The following is a 27,685-nucleotide window of genomic DNA, read 5'->3' on the forward strand; positions in this document are numbered from 1 at the left end:
GGCTGTAAATGTCCTGTGGTTGTTTGACAATTTTTATGTTTTCAGATCCACTAGTGGTAAGAATCTTAAAATTGACAGGACGTTGTACATTCTGTTCCAAATACTTAATGCAGTCTGAGGTTTCATTTAAATTGTAGCCCGTAGGGGGCGCTAATAGGCATTTGGCTATATGTTTGTTCGTTCGTTTGTTTGTTTTTCTTTGTTGTTGGCTTTTTTTTAAAATATTTTTTTGTTTTAATATCCCAAACATAAACTGTTAATGTGCCCTTGGCTATTAATATGTTCAAAGTGTTCACTGTGACAAACCTTTGCTGTAGACACTAATGCACCCACAGGAGCCCAATTTACCTTCAGTACCCATTTGTTAATGATTGAGAGGGTACTAATGAGTGATGGCTTTCATAGAGAAATTACCATTCATCATTCAAGTATTCATGCTCACCTCCATACAATACAATGTTTATTCAAGTGTTTGAGCTCTGAACTGAACTTTTCTTGTCGTCACCTGTCTTTCCTCTCAATGTAGACCTTGAATCTGGCATACAGCAGCATATTCAGCTCCTACAGGAACTTTCTGGGTCCCCCGCACATCAAGGTCATGTGTAGACTACTGGGATACCAGGGCATCGCTGTGGTGATGGAGGAACTGCTGAAGGTTGTCAAAAGTCTGGTGAGTAGGGCAGTAAGCAGTAACAGTGCGTGGCAGGCATAATGTCCTTGCTGGAACTTTGTGCTCTTACAGAACAGAGGATGTCACTTCGGGTAGGGGTCAAAAGAGGATGCTGTCTTTTATAGTTGTGAATGTAATTGATGCCAAATCACAGTACAAAAGGGAGTCATTGTTTGTTCAGATAGTTTATGTGTCTATTCTTCATCATTTCCTCTTGACTGAATTATTTGACTATATATGCTTAATCTTAATACTCTCCTGTTCTTGTATAGCTCCAGGGCACCATAATGCAGTATGTGAAGACCCTGATGGAGGTGATGCCCAAGATCTGCCGACTTCCGCGCCATGAATATGGCTCTCCAGGTAGGTGAAAATGTAGCCTCAACTTATTGTAAGGTTGTTTTTTTTTTTTTAAATTATTGTTAGTTTATTGCTATACACACAATTGCATTTATTGAATGACCATTAATTTTAATCTCAGTTGTTATGAATGATCCTTACACATCTCTGTTAACTGCAGTAGAATGATAAAATGAAAATGCCTAACCTAGCCATGCCTTTAATGGTGACATTGCTTGTTAGTTTTCTTATCCCACTGGAATCTACTATTTATCAATAAATCCAGAGTCTTTATCTGAAAAAGAATTGGTCACTCACCTTGAGTGAATTGATCCACTCTAGTCGAAAGAACCAAGCTGTGCAGCTACCAACAACGAGCTATTTTACAGCTTTAAGTGAAGCTTTCAAATGTGAGGGAAACTACTTACACACACCGCTTTAGCAAATAACTGTGGATCAAATCTTCATGAAGTAATAGAAAGAATACCAGGGTTTATACTTGTTTAGTTCAAACTGCTTTCTCCCTTTGTAGCTATACAGTGCAGTGGGGGAAAGCAGCAGAACAGAGTGGGGAAGAAATCACACTAAGTACCCTCATTTCAGAGACCTCTATGCTTGACATATCTGAGAAAATTAGCCATGCTGCCAGACATTTGCACCGCTGGAGTGCTTATTATTGAATACTTTGTACCTTCTGCTGTGGTGGATGGTTTGAAGACTATGTAACTCTGTGTGGTAGATATGTAATAAGGTGGGAGATGAGATAATACGTCTGTATTCCTTTTCAGGTATCCTGGAATTCTTTCACCACCAGCTGAAGGACATTGTTGAGTACGCTGAGCTCAAGACGGTGTGTTTCCAGAACTTGAGAGAAGTGGGCAACGCCATCCTGTTCTGTCTGCTGAGTGAGCAGAGTCTGGTACGGATCACAATATGATCAGGAAATTTTTTTTTGCTAGGTTAGAATGCAATTCAGGTGTGTTTTGACACCCTTATGTGTACATGCCAGTGTTTTGACTTGAGTTGTATCTTCCTTCCAGTCGCAAGAAGAAGTTTGTGATTTGCTGCATGCTGCACCTTTCCAAAACATTCTCCCCAGAGTCCATGTTAAAGGTAAATACAAGAAAGAACATATTTTATCTACAAGTGGAAAAGTCTTTCTGGATCATTTGAGTTCAAGAATAAGGCTGGTGTAACTGAAGTAGTTTGTACGAAGTGTTGTCCGTCAGAAAGCAAAACTGTTAATACCTGCTCTGAATGGCTACACTCGAAGGCCGAGTGAAGAAGCAGCAGGGGTGATAATAGTTTAAATATGGAGGTAGTGGAGCACATAAGAAGTTAAAGTAGAAAAGACGTGAAGAAAATAAGAAGTTAAAGTAGGACTTTCAGTGTCTTTACTGCAAGGCATCTATGGTGCTGTAGCTGTATATACACATCCACAGTGACGGAGATGGAAAAAAGAGCTTGAGAGAGAAGTTGGAACCCTGCTTACTTTGTCACCTCTGCACAGCTGGCCAGTCACTGCATGAAGTTGGTGTGAATGTCTTATTGTCGGTTTTGGAAAGTCCCAGAAATTGTGGGACAGGGGCCCTCTCTGTTTCAGTGTCGGGAATGTTTGGGGGGGGGTTTGAAGCTGTTTGACCATCTGACAAGCAGCTCTGATCGATTTTTTTTTTTTTTTTTTTTTTTTTCCTTCCCAAAATGACGCTGATTCAGAAGTGTCTGAAATGTCAATTTACTGATTACTATTGTAAAAGGAGTAGCAAATGAGTGAATGAAGTGATTTCAGACATAGTCCAAAATCAGCAATGTGTTAGTCCATCACATAGCACTCTCTGACTTCCTTTCCCTGTCTGTAGCACTCAGGCCTAAGCCCATTGCTTCCTAATGAAGATGTTAATTAAAAAAAATGGGGGGGGGGGGTCACAATATATAGGCTACTTTTATTTTTTAGAAAAGGCTAAATAATTTCCTAAAACAAGTGAGCACTGTAGTTTTTAGCACACAGGGGGCTAGTAGGGGACTATCTTCAGCTGCGGATTAATACACATTTGGTGCTGTAGTTTATATTTACAGCAGCAGGATGGTGTATGTGTGATTGGGTCAAAATAAACTAAAGTGTGTGTTCATTGTAATGAAGGAAAATGTCACTCCGTGTTGTTCATTTGTGTTTTTAATACTTTTTGGGACAACATTGGAGCTCAGTGGCACAGAGGAATAAGATATATATCAGGCTTTGGATACCCAGATAATAACTGTTAGTAGGTTCAGTTCAACGTTGGTTTTGGTCTTTTCGTGGGATTTGTTGACAATTTAAAAAAAAAAAAAAAAAAAATTGAAAAGCCTCACGTATCTGTTGTGCCTTACCTCACTGTGCAGAGGGGGAGCGCCTGGATGCCAAGATGAAGCGCCTGGAAGCCAAATACACAGCACTGCATATGGTTCCACTGATAGAGCGCCTTGGCACCCCACAGGTACAGCCAGTTCGCTGCCTGAGATGCTGATCGGTTTTGTTGTGATATGAAACCTACGACATGTCTCCTGTTTCGCATCTCTTTCAGCAAATAGCCATTGCTCGCGAGGGCGACCTTCTGACCAAAGAGAGGCTGTGCTGCGGTTTGTCCATGTTTGAAGTCATCCTCACACGAGTGCGAGGCTTCCTGGATGACCCCATCTGGCGCGGACCTCTGCCCAGCAACGGAGTGATGCACGTGGACGAGTGTGTGGAGTTCCACCGTCTCTGGAGTGCCATGCAGTTTGTGTACTGCATCCCTGTTGGAGCCCATGAATTCACAGTGGAGTGAGTGCAGCAGTGCACACATCTGTACCACACCCTTGGGCCACATGTGATTTAAAGCATTGCATCTTCATTAACACCCCATTCCTGTTTTTCAGGCAGTGCTTCGGAGACGGCCTCCACTGGGCAGGCTGCATGATCATTGCCCTGCTAGGACAGCAGAGACGCTTTGACATCCTCGACTTCAGCTACCACCTTCTCAAGGTGCAGAAACACGACGGCAAGGATGAGATCATCAAGAGCGTGGTAAGTTGGAGAAATGAGGATTAGTGATACTGTCATATACAACGACAACTCTGAAATTTTTTTTTTGGTATTTTATCCTAACATTTGGGGACAGCAAATTGAAACACTTAATGTGGTGCTTCGGTTATCATTTCAGCTTTCCCATTCCATAATGTTAATATTCAACCATACTAGTTCACTGATTTGATTCTCATAAACAAGTACTTCATTTGTAGAATGATTTATTCTCAGAAGAGACTTACCAGAGGTTTTTCTTTTTACTGTGTGGCTGACCAGGTGTCCTTGCTGTGAACGAGTGGCTGTATGCTTCAGTTTACCATGATCTTTGACGTGGCAAAAACTCTTTGACTTTGTCCCTTTGCAAAGTGCAACTAGAGTAATATATCCCATAATATCAAGTATGTTGGCAGGAATGTCAAACTAAATAGCTCATTGAAAGTTACCGTGAAAACCTGCCATCAACTGAACATAAAGGAAACCCAAAGGTAAAATAGATAAAGGGATTTCAACATTTTGTGAAATAACCTTATTCGCTTTCTTGCCATGAGATAGATGATAATGTTTGAACACTTAATATGAAGCCAGGAAATAGTCAAGCATAACTCCATTGTAAAAACCACAAGCAAATGTGTTAATTAGTGGGTTTTATATCTGCTGGTAGGCAGATTTTGTTACACATAGAGCCAGGTTAGAAGTTTCCCTCAGCTTCCTCGTTTTATGCTAATCTAATTCAAGTGGCTGTTGGTCGTAGCTTCATATTCAGATAGACATGAGTGTATCATTCTCACCATCGAACTCTAGGCAAGAAAGTGAATAAGCGTATTTTTCAAATAGTTGAAATATTGCTTCGAGGCCCAGAATACAAAGCATAGAGCCTTGACCAGCCCCCCAGAGAAAACTTTGTGTAGAAAATTGATTTCCCAAAACATTACAGAAAGATCGAATGAGTGGAAAAATCATTTTCTCTAATCAAAAGATGCACACACATTTTTATTTTCTGCTTCCATTCAGCCTCTGAAGAAAATGGTGGACAGAATCCGAAAGTTTCAAGTCCTCAACAATGAGATATTTGCCATCCTGAACAAGTACCTGAAGTCTGGAGACGGAGAGAACATGCCGGTTGAACACGTCCGCTGCTTCCAACCACCGATACACCAGTCACTTGCCAGCAGCTGAGGTGCTGCCGCCACTGCCACTACTCTGGACCAGCATGAAGTTCCAAACACTGTCAGCATTACCAGACTATTCACAATTATTCCTCCTCATTTACTTTAGGCCTTTAGTAGCAAAAGACCATTAAATATAAAGGAAGTTGGGCCACATTTTTTGTATTCACTTGTGCCTTATCAGAAATGATAGATATTTCCCATTTTATGGATGAACGACTCTTTGTTTTATACTTGCAGAAAGATGTAGATCAGGGAAGGGAAATTAGTTTTATCAAATGAATATTTAAGGGTTTGCGGTGGTGGATTATTAAGGGTGAACAATAACCTATTTTAAATGGAGGTGAAAGTAAATTTGTATTTTCTATACTGTTGAACATGCATGCTGAAAAGTAACAAAGCTCATACTCATCACGCATTTATTCATGGTGCCTTGTGTTTCAAATGTTTTAATCATTTTAATTCAATAAATATGTAACAAATCTGTTGGTTCATCTCAAGAGCTTTTCATGTGAACTACAAAAAAAGTTCAGAATGACTCCCAACAAAAACTGGTTACTTTCAAAGGTCACGAAAACTAAAATCATAGTGAATGTCCTTTTTAAATGTAGTCATTGTCAGCAGGACCTTATATAGAAGATATTTTAAAACTTTTATCTTTGATTTATATAAAGTCAGTGCATGAATATGCATGTACATATAACAAAACATTTCTTAAAAAACTCATTTACAGCGCTACAGAGGAATGAAATTAAGTTTTAAATAACTGAATATGACAGGTCATATTCTGAGAAAAGTAAGGCAAATTAAAACATTAAATACAATCCACTGGTCTGTCCAAGTCACTTTTCCGATACAGGTGATTGTCTTATTGTTCTCATACACAATGCCATGGTTGGTCAGTCAGTAGGGGGGGGGGGCTGGAAAAAAGTTCTTTAATGATCCAACGAGGAAGTCATTGCCCCGTTTCTTCTAGAGATGCTATCAAAAGGCAAGCCCATTTCTCTGTCCTCCATGTCCTCAGTGGACTCATTATGCAGCAGTTCATACGTGCTGTGGGAAGCCATGCCGTTGGCTGCCGGAAAGGCCCGTTCTTCCTTCCTCATGGACACAGCGAGAGTAGCCAAGCTAACGCTAATGTCTTTGAAGGCGTGGAGCAGGAAGATGCCCACGATGATTGTGAAGAAGCCACTGAGGGTGCCAATCACGTCGTCTGTGCCCATGTGCTCCCACTCTTTGAAGAGAATGGCGGAACAGGTGAGCACAGACGTGGTAAAGAACACGTAATAGATGGGCGTCACCAGGGAGGTGTTGAATATGTCCAAGGCCTTGTTCAAGTAGTTGATCTGCGTGCTCACACAGGCCACCAGACCCAGAAGCAAGAACCACGCCAGCGGCTTTCTCACAACATTTTTCCCGGCGATTGCTTCCTTTATGGCAATGCCCAGTCCTTTGACACAGGACACTGATAGTGCCCCGATTACTGAGCAGATGGTGATGTACACAAGGATATTTGTCTGACCGTGGCGGGGACCCACCACAAATATGAAGATGACGGCCACAATGATGACTAGAGTGGCAAAGACAAAAAACCCTGGGAAAAAGGAAGGAAGGGGATGATAAATTGGATTGAATGTGAATTAAAATAAATAAAATATTGAAAAAGCGGTAATCTTTAGTCTTGGATCAAAGAAAATTTTGAGAGGAAAATGGGGTATTGATATGGGTAACAAAGCATATACCCCAAACAACTATTTTACTTGAGAAAATAAAATACTGGCTTTGCTATGTTTTCCTGTATTTTGCTTCAGTCTTTTAATATTGTTACGTTGAAGTGTGGGTAAGACGTAAATCTTGGTACAGGAAAACACTTTTGGACAGGATCTCTGAGGCACATTTTGTTCCGTACCTGGGTCAACCAGCTTCCTGGCCATGTGCTCGAGGCTGCTGATCTCTTCCTCTTGCGGCGCATGTATCACCATGGTGGTGGAGCCCAGGATGCTGAGCAGGCAGCCGAGCTTCCCGTGCAGGTTTAGCCGCTCTGTCAGGAAGTACGATGACAGCACCGCACTGCAATGTGATATTTGCGGTTAGTCACAGTGACTCCACTCCACAAATCCATTTACAAACATAAAGGGAAAAGCCTATTCAGACAAGCTTTAACTGTCCACAATTCATGAAGTGGATTTTCTGTACCTCACAAGCACACTGAGGGCTCCCAGTGGGGTGACCAGGGTCGCAGGAGCAAAGGCATATGCTGCGAAGTTGGCTGCTTCACCAGCCCCCACTGCAAAGGATTAAGACACATCACGTTAAATATGAAACGGCTAATTATATTAGAATGAAGGCAGATACTGAAATACTGTCTGGGGTTTACTGTACTGTACACACATGATGTAAGTGTGCAACACACATACATTATTAAGTATGTGTGTTGCAACAACATTAAGTACAAAGATAGCTCTGCATGTAAGCAGTGGTTTGGTCATTTGTAGGAAGTAGCAGTCTAGCCTATGACTGGGTTAAAGTTGATTGAAAATGTATTTTAGACATCTTGGGTTAGGCAGGCTTGTTTGGACAGCATTTCAGTGACAGTTACTGCTACTACACACTGACACGGTAACTTAAACGATCCCGAATAAACAACAGTTACATGTTACCTATAAGTCTTAAACATGATTCCAATCAACTTTAAATCTTGACATTAACACATGATTTAACTTGTGAACCACTCGATCCATGCTAAATGGGCTTGTATCTAATTACATTTTTAACTGCCGAGTCTCATCACTTACTTGATAATAAACCGGCCCACCATAGCCATTCTTTCAGATATGCATGACCCCCCTGGCCTGAAGTGGGAAAAGAAAGTCAGAACATGTGATTCCATTCATTTAAATAACACTTGAATGTAAGCAAGACCTTAATTACTTAATTGTAAATACAAGTCAGGCATTCACATTGGATTTGAGTTGAAGGTCAGGTGAAATAATAACGTTAATGATTACTAGGTGTTAAGAGAGCTATGTTGGCACACACACACACACACACACACACACCCTACAGAGTGAGCAGTACCGGGCAAAGACATGGACAGAGCTGTCAGGTATGTTGATTGCTTACCTCACCGGTTTGACTTCTTAGCTGTATTTCAGTGTTTCACAACTACATCAGGGAGTGCCTGAACTAAGCTGACAAAGTTGGACAATTTGTTCCCTGGTGTTAGCTGTGATGTGCAGTAGACACAAAAGGTCCATACCTGCCCGCATCGATCCCTTCCTCGCCAGCCTCAGAAGTCCTTTCTTCTTAAGGATAAAACTGCCCCCGATGAAGATGCTGGAGCTGATGGCCAACCCCAGCCCGATGTAGAAATCATACTTCCCCCTGTCCTGACCCATAGTGAGGCTGGATGTGTTGATGTGGTCTGTCACATTTACGGCCAAGCAGTAGAGATGCTGACCAAAAGTACAGTTCTGGCCAGCCCGGACACCTGAAAGCGGAGCACATAGAAGACAACAATGCATTAACAAGCTGCTGTGAGAAACAAAGCGAGATCATTAACATCATCATCGTCATTACAGCAGTCATGACCTACCGTTTCCACAGGCGATATTACAAACGGGAAGACCGTAATTTAATGTGTTGGAAGAATCCACCAGAGTAACCGCACATATCTCAGTGTTACGATCAGCTGGTCCCATACAAACACACAGGGGGGACTGCTGAGTAGCCAAGCTGTTTTCAAGCGTGTTGTGCGCAAAAGCCTGCATTGTGAATCTTCTCATTTCAAGCCACAGGAACCCAGGAAGTGACACACCGCTGAGGTTAATGCTAGCTCAGGTACGCTAGGTGCAGCTCGTTAACTAGCTAGCGTGCGGACGCATATTCACAGGGTTGGTTTGACCATTACCAGGCTATTCTGGGAACTACTTCGACAGCAGCAGGGGCGGCACCACCGCTGCGTTATATTTACATCGTTTTCCAAGTATTTAAGTGCCAATATGTCCCTCGTTAGCCACGTTAGCGTACATCCGCGATGTGGGCTAGCTGGTTGGCTAGCGAAGTCAGTTAGCGTTCACCAGGAATCTGAGTATGAGTTGCCCGTTAGGTTTGAGAAGTCGAAATGAGAGTGCAGTACCTGTGCAAAGGTGGCTGGTTTCCCCGGCAAGAAGAGAGTGGAGGCTGCCAGAGGTCGGCTAACAGCTAGCCCGCTTTGCTGGCTCTGTGGCTAACCATCACATAGTTCTCTCTCTCTCTCTCTCTCTCTCTCCACACTCCGCCAGCACCGACACCGCTTGACGACTGCCGCACTGCGAGGCTCTTCTTCTGCTTGTCACTGGACATGTGGTCACTGAACCGTGTGCCCTCCGCAGGCTGAAGTCAGGTACCACAGAGATAATGTCTCTAAACTCTAAGATTCAAAGTCCAAACGTAGTAGGATTTATCAAGATATTTTTATTGGAGTCATTATACATGATTAGTTATAACAAAAACAAAACTTGTTTTAATACACATTGCTAATAATAGGGACTACAGCATCATGACAACCAACATATGTGGGAATTTAAATCAGTATTAGTTTAATGATATGTGTCAAAAGTTTTACTAAATAAATTGGAGGAAACATTTATTCACTTATTGTAAATCTGTTTTATAATCTAACAGTTTCAATTCAGCAGGTATCATTGGAAGAAACTGGAATAATTTAATCTGAAAAAAAAGATCAGCCAGTTAATTGATTATTTATTTGACAGGAAATTAATTGGTAACTAATATATTTTGATAATCGACTGATCGTTACAATTATTTTTTTCAAGCAAAAAATGTCAAACATTCTCGGATCTCAGCTTTTCCAAAGTGAAGATTTTCTTATGTTCCTCTATGATAGTAAATCAAATATATATTGGTTGTGGGCTGTTGGTCTGATAAAACGACTCATTTGAAGATGTCAATTTGGGCTCTGCGAAATAACAGTGGACATTCAATTTATAGCCAAAATGATTGATCAATTTACTTACAATAAAAAAAGTTGCAGCCCTAATCGTCAACATCTTTAGAGAGGAATGGTGGGAGAGTTATTTGTGTCTGTTTCTTACCCCAGAAACCTGACAGTGTATTAAAGATTCAAGGCACAAGTTGTATGAGGCTGGAAAAAGCCAAGATATCTTACAGGTGACGCTGACATGTAACTAGTTTGATTTAGTGTTATTCTTTTGAAATCAAGCATATTAACCGAATAACTTAACAAAGACTAGACCCATAGAGCTTGTAAGGATAGTGTGTTGCTCACTGACTCCTCAGTAGGACAAATGTTGCTAATGCCAGCACGCCAGTTTCAAGTTTAGGCATCACCATTAAGCCACCTCTGACACATACAGTAGTAGAATTTAGTGTAAACATATGTATGATATATATAAATAATCCATAATCCAAATAATGTCTAATCCAAACATGTATATCACATAGCAACACTTAATATCATGACAAAACAAAACAAGTGGCCACAGAAGAATAGTTTATATTTGTTATATCAGCTTTATAAATCCATCCATCAGACCAAACACTCAGTCATTGCTGATACTCATCTTCTATACAACTCCTGCACTAAAGAGACTGCTTCTGAAATTTCATTGAATAATTCGCAGGCACACTGAATTAGTAAAAGTGTAGGTGATTCTACACTGAGACAGTTCGGCTTGGGGAGAAAGGGAGAACATTTAAGGGACCTCTTAAAGCCTTGAGGGGATTCATTCATTCACATTCATGAAAGAAAACAGAATTATTTGTAGCTTTGGGATTTTTTTGTAAGTCTCTATGTAACCATTTGGAATGGGTAAAAACACAAAGTTGACAATGTAACTGTTAGTCACCCGGTCCATGTTTGAGTTTGCTGTTGAAAGCATGAGAGTTGCATTTGTAATAATTAAGTTACAGCAGGAATGATTAGCAAGAGAAAAATGAATGGGTTTAACTGTTTGTGATATTTGTGGATTACACAGTAACTAAGAACTGCTTCATTAGAAACTGCAAGGAGATTCAAGTATAATGTTAAGTGAAACTAGTTATGAATACAGTATACTGTAGTTTTGGTCACTGAAACTGGAGTTAGCATGGTACAAAAGTATAGACTATGTTAATAAGAAATGCAGTATGGCACAAAAGTCGTGTGAATATGAAAACATCTCAATCAGTCTGTCTTTTCCCACGCCTCCTTCTTCTTCCAAATAATCACAGCCTCCTGGGAAATGCGGAGTAAACCGACCCCCACACACACTGTTGTTAGACCACAAAGCATGGCAAGGCTGTCAGTCAAAGTTAGTGCAGTCCACTCTTTGAAGAGAAGAGCAGAAGCGAGAATCACGCTGGATGTGAACGCCACATAGTATATGGCTTCAAACATGCTGGAGCTGAAACACTCCAAGGCCTTACTGATGAAGAAGAACTGTATGAGGATGCTGACTGCCAACGTCCCCAGCAAGCACACGAGGAGAGCCAGAGCTCTGCTGCTCGAGGGCCCTTCACCAAAGACGTCTTGGGCTACCAGGCCGAGTCCTTTGCTGCTTGGAACAGTGAAGCTTCCCAAGAGGGAACATATGGCAACATACACCATGATGTTTGATGTGCCGTGAGCTGGAGCAATCCACACGATTAGAGTGATCAGAATAAGGACCACAAGGAGGGCATACACTACAAACACTGCAGGACGACAAAGTACATTTTAGTTGTCTTCATATGTAATGGCATTATTCAGAAAACATGTTTAGTTTGAATTTAAATGAAGAAGTCGATACTAATTGGCACTCTACTGGCCTACTTTCACTTCTAAGCGGCACCTCATCTTTAGTAACGCTGGAGGACACGTTTGTCAATTACTTGAGTAAATTCAAGGCAAAAAACAAACCAACTTGAATTTAATTGTCACCTGGGTCTGACAGCCTCTCCTCTAGCTCCAGTCTCGACGTTACAGCCTCTGCTTTAGGGGCATGAATGATAAGCACAACAGAGCCACAGCAACATAATACACAGCCGAGCTTCCCCAGGATATTTAAATGCTCCTCCAGGATCCAAGAAGCCAGCACAGCCCTGCATCACGCAAACACAGAATCTTGTCACGTATACACAAAGAAATTCATAGAACCCTTAAGGTGTTTACACAGTGCACTTTATGATGGCTTGCAATAACAGAATGATTTATGCAACCTGAAATAAAAATGGACATTTTTGTCATTTATTGACAAAAATGTCAATAAATGCATGTAATTATTAAATAAATGTAAAACTTATTATCCCTACTGATTTTCTGTCATTCTTTGATGGGTATGACAGTAAAGAAAAAAAATTAATTGAATTTATTGACATTTTAGTCAGTACTTCCAAAGTGTATATAAGAATAATTCCAAACCATATACTATAATTAATGTGACCTGGACTGGAGTAAGTGGTAGAAAGGGGATGGATTTCCCAATTTAAAAAAAAAAAAAAAAAAAGTTAAATTCATGAAAGTTTTTGCTAAAATCATCACTTGTCCATTATGAGACTGTGAGCCTCCAGGTTCCTGCAGCTAGCAGTAGTGACAGCGTTTGCTGCAAGTTTGATGGCGGAAACTGTAACTCCACAAAAAAGAACCGAACAGCGTCCCGTATGTACAGTCCGCTGTCCAAACTATCCCACTTTTAGCTTATAGATGTATAATGTCTCCTGACAGCCCGCAATCCCATGCAAACATTTTATAACTAACATTACTGCCTACAGAGGCAAGAGAAAATATTAATATTAATATATTAATAATATATAAGACTTTTGTAAATTAAAGGTTGTTTTAATGCCTTCTAAGGCCTTTTTTGAGGAAACTAAATTCAGTGCTTTTTAAGACTATCCATGCTGATATTGTGTAATATTAAAAAATACGGAAAATAAGATTCAAAACTAATCAATACTTTTGAATTGACTTGAAACAGTTGACTAATCAATGAGTCAAATTGCAAATAGTTATCTAATTGCAACTATTTGCAATTTGCAACTATTTTGCTCATCAAATAATTGTTAGTCATTTTCCAAGTAAAAATGCCAAATATTTGCTGGTTCAAGCTGCTCCAATCTGAGGATTTGATGCTTTTCTTTGTCATATATATTAATAACTTGACTGTCTTTGGAGTTTTGGATCGTTGGTTGGATAAAAACAAGCAATATGAATGTGTCCCCTCGGGCCCTCGGGAGTTAAGATGCACTAACGGATGATGAACATAACCCTACGTTGCAGCCTTACACAACTTTACAGCAGCTGAGGTGGGAGTCCTGCACAGTCAGCAACTGTCTGCTAAGACTCTGAGATGAGGGCAAATGCCACTGGCATTTCCTATTCCTTCTTAGTTGACAAAAACACCACCCGCATGACCTTTACCAGATGTTAAGTGAACTTTGTATGCTCTGTGTAAGGCTTAAGCACATGTAAAGTAGAGAGGAAATGAGTGTAGCTACAGAATGTTGCTGTATCTCAAAGTAAGAATGCAATTCTGCCTTGGACTTACCCAAATAACACTCCAAGGGCTCCTAGTGGTGTAACTATCACAGCAGGGGCCACATTGTACGCCAGGAAATTCCCGATTTGGCCAATAATCACTAGTGAAGTTCATTTAAAAAAATAGGTGTGTCAGAACATCTGGCCTTAAACGTTCATGGAAAAGAGTATTTTATGAGGAGGAGTAAGGGACACAGCACAAATCTCAGAATGGGGTTTCTAAATGAACTGTGCATCCAGAGGCGGCAGGTGGCGCTATACTCACTGGACATCGTGCCACTCCACCACACCACATCTCTGAGGTACGAGCCTCCTAGAGAAAATACGGTGAAGAGGTTTAGTTTGTGCGGCCTGCGAGGCTTCAACTCAACGTCATGGTATCATTGCATGGCTTCCCCGCCTCTACCCGTGCGGGTACTCTTCGAGACACGGTTATGTTCGTCTGCTTTTCGGCTGTTTGAGTCTACCTCTGTCGCGGGAGCGTAATATTCCCTTTTTCTGAAGCACAAATGTCGACCCATTGATGAAACTGGATATTACAGCTATTAGTATTCCGGCAACTGCAGGAGAGCGGCCACTTGGTTCCGAGTCAAAAGCCATTACTGCTTCTGTTTTTCATTTGGTTTCGCTTGACTGCGGAGTCACTGGACGTCGACGACCGTCCTACTGTGGTGGGTTGAGTTGGAAATGAGTGGGTGCGCATGCGCCGTCCCCCCCGGGCACCCTCCTGCACCGTCCCAGCGTTTCTGCCCCTTCAGATCGTTAAGTGACCGTCACACACGTTTCCATCCTACATGCTGGAAACAGTTGCCCTCCACCGTGCACCGACATTGGCTTTGACACAAGGAGCATGTGTTCTTTAGCTCTAAAATTTCACACTCTCGGAAAAAAAACCCCTCCCAGATTATTACAATTCATAGAAAACTCAAGATTCAAGCTCCCTTTATTAGTCATTTAGTGTACTTGCGTACGTACAAACGAGATGTTGACCCTCCCAGTCCAGAGCAATGCAAAACAAAAATATGCAAAATGTTAAAAGAGAACCAACCAATGTAGAGATCCATGTTATACATATGTTTGAACACCATGCTTCAACAAAAAAAAAGCAAATATACCCATATTTACAAAAGGGTAATGCTATACAGGTAGGAGAACACTCTACATATCAAAGGACAATGGGAAGTGGAGCTGAATACAATTGTGGACGATGAGGCCTTGGAAAACAAATGTTCGAGATGTCACAGCGGATTAGGAGGCCAGCTGAGGATGGAATTGGATTGGGAGGTTAAAATGGGGTTCTGTAGGACCCCCCTGACGGCAATGGTCCTTAAAAATAATTCCACCGAAACCCTTTGTTTGTGTTTGCAAGAAAAATAATTACGATTAAATGGATGAGGCCCACGATTGTTCAATGGTTACAAAAAGTCAAGAATGTTTACTCAATAGAACACGTTTGCCCAGCTACAACTAAAACTGCCTGTTTTTATAAGGAGATGGACATCGGTTATTGTCTACCTCAGTTAGGAATCTCGTACCTTATTGTTTCGATGTGTACGTTTTGTAGGTGTATATATAGGTAGATGTGTGCACTCCACTCCCGCATGGTGATATTTCATCTATATGTCCCTGTTTGTCAAGTGAAGCCCAGCCTCAAGGTGATTTTGTTTTGTAATGTTAATTGCCTGTTGATGTGTGTTAATGGAAATAAAGTTACAAAAAGAAAAATAGACAATATGTGTAGAATTATATCTATATAATAAAAAGTTTTAGTAGAGGGCACACTCAGTGTGAAAACAGTCAGCAGCAATTGAGGTACAATAAATATGAGTAAGCATCAGAATAAAATATCCAGTAAAATATCCAGTGTTCAAGTTGTCCAGTCTCACAGAGGCCAATACTGAGACATGATACAATGTATTAATAAGTAAATTCATAAGGTGCTAAAACTGCATTTTGAAATACATTTAGGACCAGTATAAGGCCACAAATTTTAAGAGTTCAGAGTTAAAGTGTTAAATTGACCAGTGCTTGGGTGTTACAGGGTAAGTGGGGGGAGTGGGCGTGCTTGCGGGGGCCACAATATGTTCATGGTTCTGACCACCCTGGGGGAAGCAGCTGTTTTCCATAATTCCTGTTTGGGTTTTGATGCTCAGATCGCAGGAGGGAAAATAGCCTGTAGGATGGGTGATGGGGGTTTTGGGGATGCTAGAGACTCTGCCAATGCAGCGTTGGTGGTAAGTCTCCAGCAGGGAGGGGAGAGGGGAGCCAATGATCTTCCCCGCTGGCTTCACTATCATGTTCAGTCATTTTGCAGTTACCGAGTCAGAAGGTTCAACAGTGGGTCAGAATACTTTCGATGGTGCCCCTATAAAAGGTGATGAGGGCCGGGATGGGCAGACTTGCTCTCTTTAGTCTTCAGAGTGGGTGGAGCAGCTGTTGGACCGTCTTAACAATGGCCGTGGTGTTGACTGATTGGGTCAGGTTTTCGGCCAGGAACACCCCCGGGAACTTTGTGCTGCCGACCCCCTCCACAATACTGCCATTAATGTTCAGCGGAGGCTGATGTTGCAAGTAGGCCCTCCCGAAGTCAGTTAACATCTCCTTGGTTTTATTGACATCGAAGGCAAGATTGTAGCTCCCACACCATGCTGTAAGCCGAACTCTAAATTCCTTTAGAACTGTGTGTTCTTGTTTCACCGTGGGTCTGAATGCAGCTATTAGCGTAACAGTAAGGTGGTCAGGGTTGGCCATGTGGGGAAGGGGAAAGGCTCCGTAGGAGTTTTTGATGTTTGTGTTTATTAATGTACTATTGCCTCTTGTTGCAAAATTCCCTGTAGGTTCATCCTGAACAATGAAATAACATCTTAAGTCCATTTCAAGAGGACTACATCAACATAATATCTGCTGGAGCTACTGTGTTCCACTGTGTAAATGTAAAAAGGAGAGGCACCTATATACTGGAACAAGAGCTGTCTGCCTCATGAATCATTTTGTTGTACTTGCTGCTGGAATACCTTCGAGCAAGACACCAAATGCTCAAGGACGTCTATAATGTAATAAACATACAAATCTGCATTAAAATATGTATAATAACTCAGCAGCTAACCAAATCATCTGTGAAATAAATCCCCTCAACCCTTTCATTGGAACACAGCGCCCCCTAGCGGACGGTTTGCGTTCATTCCAGGCCAACCCCGCCCCTCCTATGTCCCGCCTCGAATCCAAAAGAAGCGCACATTTTAGGACAACGGCCAGTACGAGTGGGCGGATCAGAATCTGTGGCCAACGGACCACCGCACATCAGAGACCCCGCCTTAGCGGGCTGTTGTGGTAGTGATAAAAGGCATTGAATCACCCAGTTAGGACTACGTAATTTGTTTCCATGCCTCGTGCCCCAGTCTGCGACCTGTCACTCAAGTCCATTATGAACGTCTTGTTAATGCAGCAAAGCAGCTGAGGGGACGAGAATAGTTTGAGAAGAGACCGCAGGTAGTTTGTTGTCTAACTTGACATGTTACCCGTTGTGTTTCTGAACTCTATGAAACATTGCATCTCATTCGGTTCAGTGTCATGTCACTTAAGCTTGTGCATCGCCGCCTGGATGACGAGAGCTGGTGTAGCTAGCTAACGTTGTGTTAATATTAGCTGTCTAGCAAGCTAAGTCTTTAGCCTTAGCCACCAAGCTAATGTGAACGTTACCTAGCATTAGGCGTTGCATTATGAGCCTAATGATTCTGTATCTGTGTGTTATTACCCGCTACAGTTGTGTGTGTTAGTATATGTGATTACCAGGCTAAAACCACGGTATGAAGGTTAACAGAGAATGTGCCCTTGCTAGCCTTTAATGCTATGATATTCTCGTTTTTCTTCCAACGTCTCATGTAACGTTATAGTTATGGATATATCTTTGGCCTTAAACCCTAGTGTTAATTATCAAAATGAAACTAACGCAAGGTACAACTAACATGTCAAAGTGATGTTTTTTTCTATTAAGTTATAAATCACAGGCATATTCACATATATAACTGAAAAGGTTTAGCTATGGTAGAATTTTGTGTAACGATCCTTAAACAGAAACATTCATGATAAAAAAAAAAAAAAATCACATGCAACCTAGTTGCTGTGTAATGTTAGCTTGTGTGTTGAAAGACCTATCATTGAAGTGTGAAAAGATTTATTTCTATGTTTAGAAATTTTTTTCTGGTTTTCCGTTTTGTTTACATCTAGGTGATAATATTGGTTGGTTAAATATTAATGGGAGTTTTTGTCTTAAAACATATACGGTCAAACTTCATTTTTATTTAATTCAGAGGTAACTGGAAACAGGCTTGGAAAGGAGCATGTTGCCATATTCACTTTATTATTATGTCACGGGCAAGAGGCTCAACCCTCATCGATTCACAAGCACTTTGCAATATCCGTCATTACTAGCTTATTGTCATCTAACAGTGACATAGTGAATTTGTTTTATAACACAGCTTTTCATCTCTTTATCTTATAGGTTGGCTGCGTTTGCAGCCAGGAGAGGAGAGGGGAAGATGCCTTCTCCATCTTTTACTCTCGATGCTCAGCTGAGATTTCATGACAAATGGCTGAAGATAGACTTACAGGTACATGTACCCAATTAAAGAAGGGAATCATACTGAAATTAGTGATTTTTCAGATTAAGAGGTCAGCATGAAATTTTGTTTTCCTCAACTGATGTCAGTTGTACTGTGTTGTGTTATGTTGGGTTCAAAACCTCTAAACCTTTTATTACTGATCATGAATGTTTGTCTTACCCTTTTTTCCAAAACATTTTATCTATGATGCTCGAAAGTCAGTGCTTCCTACATGAGTCACATGTGCTTCTATATCAGAACTAGTTAGCATAAACATCCAAGGTTCTGCTACATTTACATGGTAGGAATCAAACAGAGAGGTGAACTATAGGGGCTATGTTTGTTGTAATAAACTGACACAACTGATCACTTGAGACATATCTGCAACCACTGGCCTGCAAGCTGTATCAAGCCTCTTGCACAGATTATTGTTGTTTTTAATGTGTTGTTCTTGTACATGTGAAAAGAGATGTAGCCTATAATTACACAGTAAGTAAGTGAAGAATGTTTTTTTTTTTTTTATAAAGATCTATGTTGTGAAAACAACATTGTTTGTAGTAATTTTCTGAGGTTGTTAGTAATAATGATGAATTTAGAGGAGATTGGGAGACAAGAGACTGAATTGACTGTCTCATAATACAAAATACGCTGTGCAGCGAGCTGTCTGCTCTCACCTCCACAAATTGCAGCCTGTCTGTACTGACCCTTAACTGGAAAATTGGTTTGCACTACCAAATGAGGACTAGAATTAAGGAAGGGTGTCATGTTTTCCCATTGCTAGAGTTCTCTGCAGTGCAGGCAGAGAGTGAAGGCAGCCTTAGTGTTGTGTGTCTGGTCTGGTGTCACTGGTGAGCTAACATGTTTTTGACATTTAAGATATAAGATCCTTGAACGCGAGAGCTGGCTTTCCACTTCTGTGTATTTCTTAGTAAAGCAAAGCTATAGGTGAATGTTCTAACACCAAGGTGATGACACAGATTTTTTTTACTGCAGATGTATCCTTAAATCAGTTGGAACATTGAGATGACTCCACTGTTTTGTACTCTTGTTGTTCACTATATCTGGTATTAGTTTGTTAGTGTTAATTTTCTCAGCTGGGTTATAAAGACTGCATAACAGTTTTTCTTCCACATGTCAAACCGATGAAAGAACTTGTTTGCTGCGAATGTTTAAAAATTGAAAGAGGAATGAAATATAGACAAATAACACACATTAAATGGATTGATTTTAAGGAATAATCACTGGGCACATTTGATCTATTTTAGCTGCAGTTAGACTATAATGCCATCATAATGTGATAGTAACGTGTCTGTGACATACATATGCGGAATTTATAAAGCAAACATACATGAGGATGTGAATGTTAATTGAACATTTTAAAGTTGGTAAGTGTGGGTTGATTTTCAGTGTCTTACTTCCTTTGGCAGCGGGCATTCTCTCCAGAGGGGCTGAGTGAGATGTGGAATGAAATGGTAAAAGATGAGGAGATAACATTCAGTGGAGAAGAATCAGCTCACCCAGGTATGTCCCTGTGAGATTACAGCATTCATTTACCCTCCATGTTTCTGACAGATTTACATGTTGCTGGAAATCTGTTTATGATAACACGGTAAATTTATACACGCCGTCTAAGGATTATTTTTCAACCAGGGACAGGGGTGGTATTTTAACCTTGCTGATGGAAATAAGGGTTAATGTCAATTTTTTTTAACTGTTTTAGAAGATTGCGACTGCTTTGGAACTCAGAAGAAGGATGAACCCAATGATAAAGAAAAGAAAGAAGAGGAGGAAACGTCAACATCCGTACATAACTCCATCATTGAGACCTGGGATTGGGGCCGGCAACCAGGTGAGACTGCTACCTCGGCCAGGTTAAAATCTTTCCTGTTGCGGCCAACTACGATGCGTCCATGTTCTCCTGTTGTAGGTCTTGTTATTTTATGCCTTTCTGTTTCCAAGCAGGGTAATTAATACCATGCTGGCACCACATGGTTTCACAACACCTTAATGTTGACTAGATACATGGATACTGACCATTTCGACACATGGTCCCCCTCTCTGTTTATCGGTGTCACGTCTGTCAGGCCCTGCTGATTTACACATGTTTTGCTGGCACGTGAGGTGAGGAAACTCTGAAATGACAACTTGCAGTCTGCAGGTCTGAGTGGTTATTTTTACCCCTCCGCAGTGTAATCTTGGTGGGTGTTATAAAGTGGCCCAGCACGGGGTAGTGTCTCTCACCCAAGCTGTGTTTACTAGCGGGACTGGGTGTGACAGTGTTGTGGTGGTGGGAGATAAGCATTGCATAGGGGGTTGGTGGTAGGTTTTTTTTTTTTTTGTGGGGGGGGGTGCCCTACATGACTCGTGAATTTAGGCTTTGCTAATAGCTGCTTGGCTGCTTCTCTCTTATTTTATTGACAGCCAGGAAATCACACTGGTCTGATTGTATAGTGAGTGTAACTGGATCGCTACATGAACAAGTCATTGATGCTTAAAGTTCAAACAGCACACTTCCTGCTTTTCCATTGAGCGGTCAGATATCTGGAACATGTTGATCTCAGCAGTTACAGCCCAGACCCAAGCCATTGTTTTGAAATCAGGATGGTGCACGGACACAGGACAGATTTGCTCTGATTGCTAGCAGTGTATTTCCTCTTTTTAAATCTCTTTTGCATGCTAAATGAAACCCTCTGAATTTATCAACCCCTCTGATTTGATGTTTCTTTAGCCTAAGTTACTTTGTAGCCATGGTAATGTATAATAAATAGTAAGAGACTTTGTCTGACTGGGATACATATCTTTCCTGACAGCCAAGCACAGCTGACTGTTGTGTGGCTAATACAACCTCAGGCCAGCATGGCTTACATAAAGCTTAAGTGGATTTCAGACCTGCTATTTTGGCCCATCTTGTCTTCTCTGCAGTGCTGCTCTGTGGACACATCATAAAGTATTTTTTCTAGAACCAGATCAGAAAAAGGACTGATTGTGATAAAAGCCAGTGGGGAAAAATTTTGAATGCAGTGTGTTAATTTTTTTTTTTTTTTTCGTTAAACAGTGAAGGCCACAAATAATACTTTTAAGTGTCACAGGATCCTTTCTTGAAACACAGTTGTTGCTCTTTTTTTATTGGAACCTTCTATACATATGGTACCTCATTGTGTAAACGTTAGAGTGAAATATAAAAATTTTAAAACCACATTGCATCTTAAATTATTAAATTACAGCAGTATGTTTACTGAATGGAAAAAAATTGTTTCACTGTCTGATTCTTTTTTTGAACAAAAAAGAATCAGACAGTGTAACGTTTGCTTTATATTATAATTACATTTGTTAAATTCCTTGACATTTCAAAATGTTTTTTGTTGTTTGTATGAAATATTTTTGTATAGCACAGTGGACATTGTTTCATTTAGGTTACACAAAATGTCGTGATTTTTTTTTTTTTTTTTTTTCCCATGCTGAAAGCCTTAGTGTGAAATTTCTGGTGAACGGTTACAATATATATTGCATATACTGCACATAAGCTTTTACATATATTTTAAAATAAATCTTGCTGCCAGAAATTAGTTTCAAATTGCAGAAGAAAAAGCTTAACGGAAAATAGCCAGCTTAATAATAGATTGAAAATGCATTTGGTGTGTCTGGTCATAAAGAAAATGACAGAGATTGGAAAACTTATATATGTTTATAATATTAAATCATTAAATCAACGTTCACATTTTCCTGTGAGAAGTAATTTTGGGTGAAGAGCAAATTCCATTATATATTTTTTTCATGGCCCATTCCCTGTGTGTCTAGATGAGATTGAGCTGAAGGACTGTCTGATGGTCCTGGTTGATGATCAGCAGAAACTCTCGGCTCAGATGGCCAAAAGCACTCTGTCTGCTCAACGCCTGCGCCAGCGCCTGGTCATCCTGGAGCGCTACCTCATCTCTCTCAGCCACAGCATGATGGAGGAGAAGTACAAGGTCCGCTGGAAGACGCCCCCTAGCCCACCACTGCCTGCTGCTGACAATAAAAGGTGAAAATAATTTAGCTAGAGATTATAGGTCGCTGGCATGTTGGATCAGTGGTTAGTGCTGTCACTTCGCAGCAGGCAGGTCCAATGTTAGATTAACCAGAGATTTTATTGCCTGTAGGTATGAATGTGAGTATGCATGTGGTTAGTCATATGACTGATGATCTGTCTGGGGTGAACCCAGCTTCTCACTCTCTTGTTTGCTGGGATTGGCCCCTAGCCCCACATGACCCTGCACATGATAAGCTGCTTTAGAGAATACATGGAGAATGATCCCTCAAAGATCTTGTGTTCACTGACCAGTTATGTTGAATGAATTCATTGAGCTCTACTCAGACCGTGACAAATAACTACAAACTAAGACACACAAACCAAATAAATGTGCTGGTGCTTCCTATGTGGAGGGGTAGAGTCAGGTTATGTTAGAGGAGTGAGTGAAATTGTACAGAATGGTAACTTAAAAGCTCTTGTCAAAACTAAACTACACCACCAGCATAAATGCTGGGAGTGTATAGTATTGTAATTTAGGAAAACTGCTGAACAAAGTTTTGTACATGCATTGATTCAGCGAAAACGGTTACAAAGAAAGTCAAAACCCTACAGCTTAGTGTATGAACGCCTGTGTTTTCCTTTTGTAGGCCTCTTAAGCCAAATCCAGTATGCATGTTGTTCACATATGTTTTAGCTAGTTCTCTGTATGTTTGAAAATCTGTCCTTAAGGTTTTCCTGCTGATTTATCAGATTACAGAATCTCTTCAGTTGCTCCCCAGGCATTAATGGTTACTGTTTACTATAATTATTAAGCTATGTATGCCCGAGATACTGAAAATTTGCTCTTTTACCCAGAGAGGTGGCTATGATCTCCCCATATTTGATATACTTTAAGTTGAATGTCACTGAAGAGTCGATATACAGTTTGAGCTGAACCCTGTGTTGTGTTGGTTTTGTTTTTTCAGCCCTCGCCCAGTCAGCAAAGGCGTTGAAGGTTTGGCCAGAGTAGGCTCCAGGGCAGCTCTTTCTTTTGCCTTTGCTTTCCTGCGTCGGGCCTGGAGGTCAGGTAAGAATGTCCCAGGATACTGACACTGAAGACGTTTTGTCCCCTGGAACTAGTGATGATAGCTGCTGTCATGATAATGGAGCTTTGCTTAACAGCTGTTGATGAATGTGTTGCACCATTTTACATGCTGCTCATAGTAAACAACCTAACATAGTTCATAATGCTGTGTTTTAGCATTAGTCTGTGGTGTCCACTAGATGAAGGACTGTAGGAGTTAATGAAGGACAGGGCCAAGATGACTTGTTCGTAACATTCCTAATGCTTTTTGCTAAGAATGTATTTAGCATGAAAAATTACCATTTGGTTACATGTTGTTCTGAATCTTCATGCATTAACACCACTGAAATAAAAAAAAGGCAGATACATTAGGAGCAATCAACCATCAGTCTCTGTGAGAAGTTGAATTTATATAATTTTCATTTTGGTGTTTTTGGTAAATGTGTTTTAATATAATGTAATCTAGCAAAACTCCAGTACCACACCACCACAGACTATGACCTCAGAAAAGACCATAGAGTTTAATTCTAATTGCATTGTACAAGTAATATACAATTAATAACCTGTATCTCAGTGTAATAATAATAATTAACAGCTTTGGCAGTGGCTGTGTTTGTTTAAAAGCAATTTATTGTCAATTTTGTAAATATACATGCTGTTTTTGTGTACTTGTGTGGGGTGGAGAGCCGCCTGTCCACAGGGACTGGGTGGGAACAATACAATAAGCTGGCCTCTCTTCTGTAACCTTCCTGTAACATGAGCAGCACACACGCGCACACACACAGACACACACACACACGCAGATAAGCTTCTCATCCTCAGTCTAGTTGTGTTCCTGAAATACACTGTAAGAACGACAGAAGTGTAACAATGGGTTCTTTCATCCACCGCCTTCAGAATGAGTACACGTACAAATCCTGGAGAGATATAAAGAGATATCATTTTAGTGGGACTCCAACAGTCGGGACCAGAGGCATTTCAAATTCATCAAGCATCTCAGAATGAATAAGTGATGTAAAAATAGTTTCTTTTACCATTTGCTGAATACTAAGCAAATCTGTTTTGGACCAAATTGTGGTGAGTTCGCAATTTATGTGTCATTATATGCTTATGGGCATTAAGTGCATTTTAGTTTTAGATTCGGGAACACGTGTAAAATACTAATACTGTAAATGCCCCATTTGTCCTGTTGCTGGGCTTGGCAAACTGTAAATTTTATATTTTAGGGTAAATTCTGTATAGTGCAACCTAGAAAGTCTTCAGTCAAAACAGAATACATTTGTGCTTTGTTACAGGAGATGATGCAGATCTTTGCAGTGAGCTTCTCCAAGAGTCTCTGGATGCCCTGCGTGCCCTACCAGAGGCCACTCTGTTTGATGAGGGAACTGTGTCATCGGTGTGGCTGGAGGTTGTCGAGAGGGCCACTAAGTTCCTCAGGTTTGTTATTTACTGATCGGTTGCCTACTTTGTACTCTATAAAATATATAGAATACCCTTGATGATTCTCAATTCTTGTCTCCTTTTGGGACTAGTGATGTACATGGTAGTGCCACTACCAAAGGCAACATTCCTCTACAGGACCAGCACTTAGTCCTGGCCATCCTGCTGGAGCTGGCTGTACAGAGGGGCACTCTCAGGTAACCAGATACCATTCATAACTGCTTATTTGCGTATGCTGATATTCTACTGCAGTTGAAATGCACTTCTTCCTCACCACTCACTTGGCATTGTCATCCTTTTGTCTTTCCAGTCAGCTGCTCTCTGCTGCTCTGTTACTGCTGCGTCTGTGGGAAAGTGGCACTAGAGAGATGGACAATGAGCGTTCCACCCAGGGAACCAGCGCCCCTCTACTACCCCTCTTGCAGCGCTTTCAGAACATACACAGCAGCAAGGAAGAGCCCGTTCTTGAAGAGGAAGCTGAGGTAAAAATTTCCTCTTTATCTCAGTAGCACTTCAGATTCAAACCAAATGAATATGAGAAATGGAACAGTCCTCTTTTTCTATATGATTTTTAAGATAAGACAATGAGAGAATAAGAATCCTCTCAAACAAGATGTTACCAAATGAAGGTCTGTAGCCCCATGTGTTGCTTAGGAACGCCTGTCTTAAAATACTTCTGTTCATCTAGTTCTCCTAGTTGAGAATCAAGCTAATAAGTACTTTTTGGCTGATTGCTGTGATCTCTAGATCCTCACAGCTCCTTTGAGTCCAAATGAGAGTTTCCTGCGCTACCTGACCTTGCCCCAGGATAATGACCTGGCCATTGACCTTCGGCAAACAGCTGTAGTGATCATGGCCCACCTGGACCGCTTGGCTTCTCCTTGCAGCCCTCCACACTGCAACTCCCCTTCGTCACACAAGGTGATGACTCCTAACAAGTGGCAATGCTTAAGTGATTTGTTTATTTTAGTTTTTTAGGTCAGTGATGCTACTTCTTCCCTTAATCATTGCTTGAATTACATGCCTGTTTAATCACCTTTATACTGTGCTATATACTGTATGTCTTTGATGTGCCCTGTTTACTGGTATGGTTAGGGTGGGACAAAAAGCATTAGTGTATTGCGTCATCTAGTGACATTTAGCAACTTTTCGAGCAAGTTTTAAGCTACTTTCCATTGAAAGTAGTTAATTACAGGGGTTCCGCAACAGTTTTCAACTACACCCTCAATTTCACACATTGACCGTACGTGGCCCAGCCACATACTAGGTTTTTACCTAGTCTAGTTTATAGTTACGTATTTTTGCCAAAAAGGAGAAATTACATCCAAAATGGCAAACAGTTGCCATGTAACTGACTTTGTCCCTAATGTTCCTCCTCTCTGTCTCTTTTTGTTCCAGGGAACTTTGCAGGAGGTGATTGCCTGGGGCCTGTTGGGCTGGAAGCTTTATGCCAATGTTAACGGACCCATTCAGTGTAAAGCCCTGTCCAGCCTTGGAGTCACACAAATTGTCTGTTCAGAAAAGGGCTTTCTCATCCTGTCCAGCACTAGTGCTGTTTACACCCAGAACTACAAGAGCACAACCCTGGTCAGTTGTGTTGTGCAGTTATCTTCTGTTCAGCATTCTACAGCCCCATTGTAAACTAGCTTTATTCTGAAAAAAGCAAGGAACTGATCCTTTCATCTCCATGTCTGCTGCAGATTGAGTCACTGAATTATTTTGTTGCAGGCTCCTATGTTAATCCATGGTCTGAGCTCCAGAAAGATCGTGAAGCTTGCAGCTCATCCTGATGGGCAGCACTACTTGGCCCTGTCATCCAACGGGGAGGTGTTCTCCTGGGGCTGCGGTGATGGTGGCCGCCTTGGACATGGAGACACCACGTAAGCACCTTGAAAAAACCCTGGTTTATATTTAAGTTCCTCAGGGGTTGCCCAGTTTGATATTTCCATTTTGTCACATAACATAAATTATGAGGCTGTATTAAAAATCTGGTACTTCCAAATTTGAAGGACTTTTGTAGCCATGACATACACATACAACAGTAAAGCTGTAGAGCTTGGGTACGTGGGGTACTAAATTGAATTTCTGGGGATTTAGCTAAATTAAATGATTGATCAAGCAGATGCCGAAAATATAGATTACATTATTTCCTAAATCTAGGACATTCCTATTAATGTTTTATGCTTGTATATCACAGACAACATCCTTAGCTACCACTACCTGTGTTTTAAGCAAGAATGAAAACATCCAAACCTGATAGTTCCATTATACAGAATTACTGTTAATAATAAATTGTAAAAAATGTTTGAAATATAAATGATTGCTTTTCACTATCAGGAAGGTTCCTGAAAGGCTTCTTGTTATCCCAAATTCTTGCACCCATCAGAAAATGAGTTCAAGTGTTATATCATCTCCAATTTCTGATTTCTTTCAGCTATCTAGAAGAGCCTACAGTGATTGCAGCCTTCAATGGGAAACAGACAGGAAAGCATGTGGTCCATATTGCTTGCGGGAGCACATACAGTGCTGCCGTCACGGCTGATGGCGAGCTCTATACCTGGGGCAGAGGGAACTACGGTCGATTGGGCCATGGTGCGCTCCATCTTCACTGAACCTGCTGGACACTGTCTTTGCTTGAATAATAACATCTCTGTCTATTTATTCACTGGAAATTAATTGTCTTTTGATTGGGTTTTAGGCTCTAGTGAGGATCAGACTACACCCATGCTGGTGACAGCACTGAAGGGACTGAAGGTGGTGGATGTGGCATGTGGAAGTGGCGATGCACAAACGCTTGCTGTGACAGAGAATGGTAAGAACAGTTGTTTTTGGCTTG

General features: G+C 41.0%; 4 protein-coding genes and 1 long non-coding RNA gene across 11 annotated transcripts in view; 3 read left to right on the forward strand and 2 right to left on the reverse strand.

Annotated features, from left to right (window-relative positions):
- The window catches only part of cyfip1 (cytoplasmic FMR1 interacting protein 1), a 33,351-nt gene extending 27,649 nt beyond the window's left edge, over positions 1-5,702 (forward strand). Inside the window, exons 24-31 of one of the 2 annotated variants that reach the window (XM_040129135.1) lie at positions 527-670; positions 943-1,033; positions 1,798-1,928; positions 2,050-2,122; positions 3,389-3,483; positions 3,571-3,809; positions 3,905-4,052; positions 5,064-5,702. In XM_040129135.1, the coding sequence (XP_039985069.1) occupies positions 527-670; positions 943-1,033; positions 1,798-1,928; positions 2,050-2,122; positions 3,389-3,483; positions 3,571-3,809; positions 3,905-4,052; positions 5,064-5,228 (1,086 nt within the window). In that variant the 3' untranslated portion in view covers positions 5,229-5,702. The remainder of the gene's footprint in view (positions 1-526; positions 671-942; positions 1,034-1,797; positions 1,929-2,049; positions 2,123-3,388; positions 3,484-3,570; positions 3,810-3,904; positions 4,053-5,063) is intronic. The other variant, XM_040129136.1, reaches the window with a different exon arrangement.
- On the reverse strand, positions 5,657-9,588 carry nipa2 (NIPA magnesium transporter 2). 2 transcript variants are annotated; one of them, XM_040129138.1, is made up of 6 exons: positions 9,357-9,588; positions 8,478-8,708; positions 8,014-8,070; positions 7,415-7,505; positions 7,128-7,288; positions 5,657-6,812 (listed from the first exon to the last, which is right to left on the reverse strand). In XM_040129138.1, exons 2-6 carry the CDS (start codon positions 8,614-8,616, stop codon positions 6,154-6,156), a joined length of 1,107 nt encoding a protein of 368 aa, XP_039985072.1. In that variant the 5' UTR covers positions 8,617-8,708; positions 9,357-9,588; the 3' UTR covers positions 5,657-6,153. The 2 variants fall into 2 exon arrangements, with proteins under 2 accessions (XP_039985072.1, XP_039985071.1); XM_040129137.1 differs by lacking the exon at positions 9,357-9,588 and adding an exon at positions 8,814-9,023.
- On the forward strand, positions 8,998-11,556 carry LOC120791040. Its single transcript, XR_005707599.1, has 3 exons — positions 8,998-9,058; positions 9,502-9,602; positions 11,453-11,556. It is a non-coding gene; the product is annotated as an uncharacterized LOC120791040 (long non-coding RNA).
- On the reverse strand, positions 9,698-14,412 carry nipa1 (NIPA magnesium transporter 1). 2 transcript variants are annotated; one of them, XM_040129140.1, is made up of 6 exons: positions 14,204-14,412; positions 14,002-14,049; positions 13,747-13,837; positions 12,141-12,301; positions 11,648-11,914; positions 9,698-11,548 (listed from the first exon to the last, which is right to left on the reverse strand). In XM_040129140.1, exons 1-6 carry the CDS (start codon positions 14,334-14,336, stop codon positions 11,406-11,408), a joined length of 843 nt encoding a protein of 280 aa, XP_039985074.1. In that variant the 5' UTR covers positions 14,337-14,412; the 3' UTR covers positions 9,698-11,405. The 2 variants fall into 2 exon arrangements, with proteins under 2 accessions (XP_039985074.1, XP_039985073.1); XM_040129139.1 differs by having other exon boundaries at positions 9,699-11,914.
- A 2,703-nt stretch (positions 14,413-17,115) lies between these two features.
- herc2 (HECT and RLD domain containing E3 ubiquitin protein ligase 2) overlaps positions 17,116-27,685 on the forward strand; it is a 47,014-nt gene continuing 36,444 nt past the window's right edge. For 3 of the 4 annotated variants that reach the window (XM_040129411.1, XM_040129414.1, XM_040129415.1), the window contains exons 1-14: positions 17,116-17,225; positions 18,238-18,346; positions 19,765-19,858; positions 20,058-20,186; positions 22,136-22,358; positions 23,312-23,412; positions 24,705-24,846; positions 24,942-25,046; positions 25,160-25,331; positions 25,597-25,770; positions 26,248-26,436; positions 26,578-26,729; positions 27,284-27,441; positions 27,548-27,661. In XM_040129411.1, the coding sequence (XP_039985345.1) occupies positions 18,275-18,346; positions 19,765-19,858; positions 20,058-20,186; positions 22,136-22,358; positions 23,312-23,412; positions 24,705-24,846; positions 24,942-25,046; positions 25,160-25,331; positions 25,597-25,770; positions 26,248-26,436; positions 26,578-26,729; positions 27,284-27,441; positions 27,548-27,661 (1,825 nt within the window). In that variant the 5' untranslated portion in view covers positions 17,116-17,225; positions 18,238-18,274. The remainder of the gene's footprint in view (positions 17,226-18,237; positions 18,347-19,764; positions 19,859-20,057; positions 20,187-22,135; positions 22,359-23,311; positions 23,413-24,704; positions 24,847-24,941; positions 25,047-25,159; positions 25,332-25,596; positions 25,771-26,247; positions 26,437-26,577; positions 26,730-27,283; positions 27,442-27,547; positions 27,662-27,685) is intronic. The other variant, XM_040129412.1, reaches the window with a different exon arrangement.

This window comes from Xiphias gladius, chromosome 6 (genome assembly GCF_016859285.1).
Source record: "Xiphias gladius isolate SHS-SW01 ecotype Sanya breed wild chromosome 6, ASM1685928v1, whole genome shotgun sequence".
Taxonomy (NCBI): Eukaryota; Metazoa; Chordata; class Actinopteri; order Istiophoriformes; family Xiphiidae; genus Xiphias; species Xiphias gladius.

What these genes read in the sequence shown, in the direction of transcription:
- nipa2 (XM_040129137.1), bottom strand. Translation starts at nt 9,003, where the DNA reads ATGAGAAGATTCACAATGCAGGCTTTTGCGCACAACACGCTTGAAAAC. An exon ending in GAAGGGATCGATGCGGGCAG is followed by an intron (nt 8,071 to 8,477) that starts GTATGGACCTTT and finishes TTCCCACTTCAG; the next exon opens with GCCAGGGGGGTCATGCATAT. An exon ending in GTGGGCCGGTTTATTATCAA is followed by an intron (nt 7,506 to 8,013) that starts GTAAGTGATGAG and finishes AATCCTTTGCAG; the next exon opens with TGGGGGCTGGTGAAGCAGCC.
- nipa1 (XM_040129139.1), bottom strand. Translation starts at nt 14,336, where the DNA reads ATGGCTTTTGACTCGGAACCAAGTGGCCGCTCTCCTGCAGTTGCCGGA. An exon ending in GTGGAGTGGCACGATGTCCA is followed by an intron (nt 13,838 to 14,001) that starts GTGAGTATAGCG and finishes GAACTTCACTAG; the next exon opens with TGATTATTGGCCAAATCGGG. An exon ending in GGAGAGGCTGTCAGACCCAG is followed by an intron (nt 11,915 to 12,140) that starts GTGACAATTAAA and finishes GTCGTCCTGCAG; the next exon opens with TGTTTGTAGTGTATGCCCTC.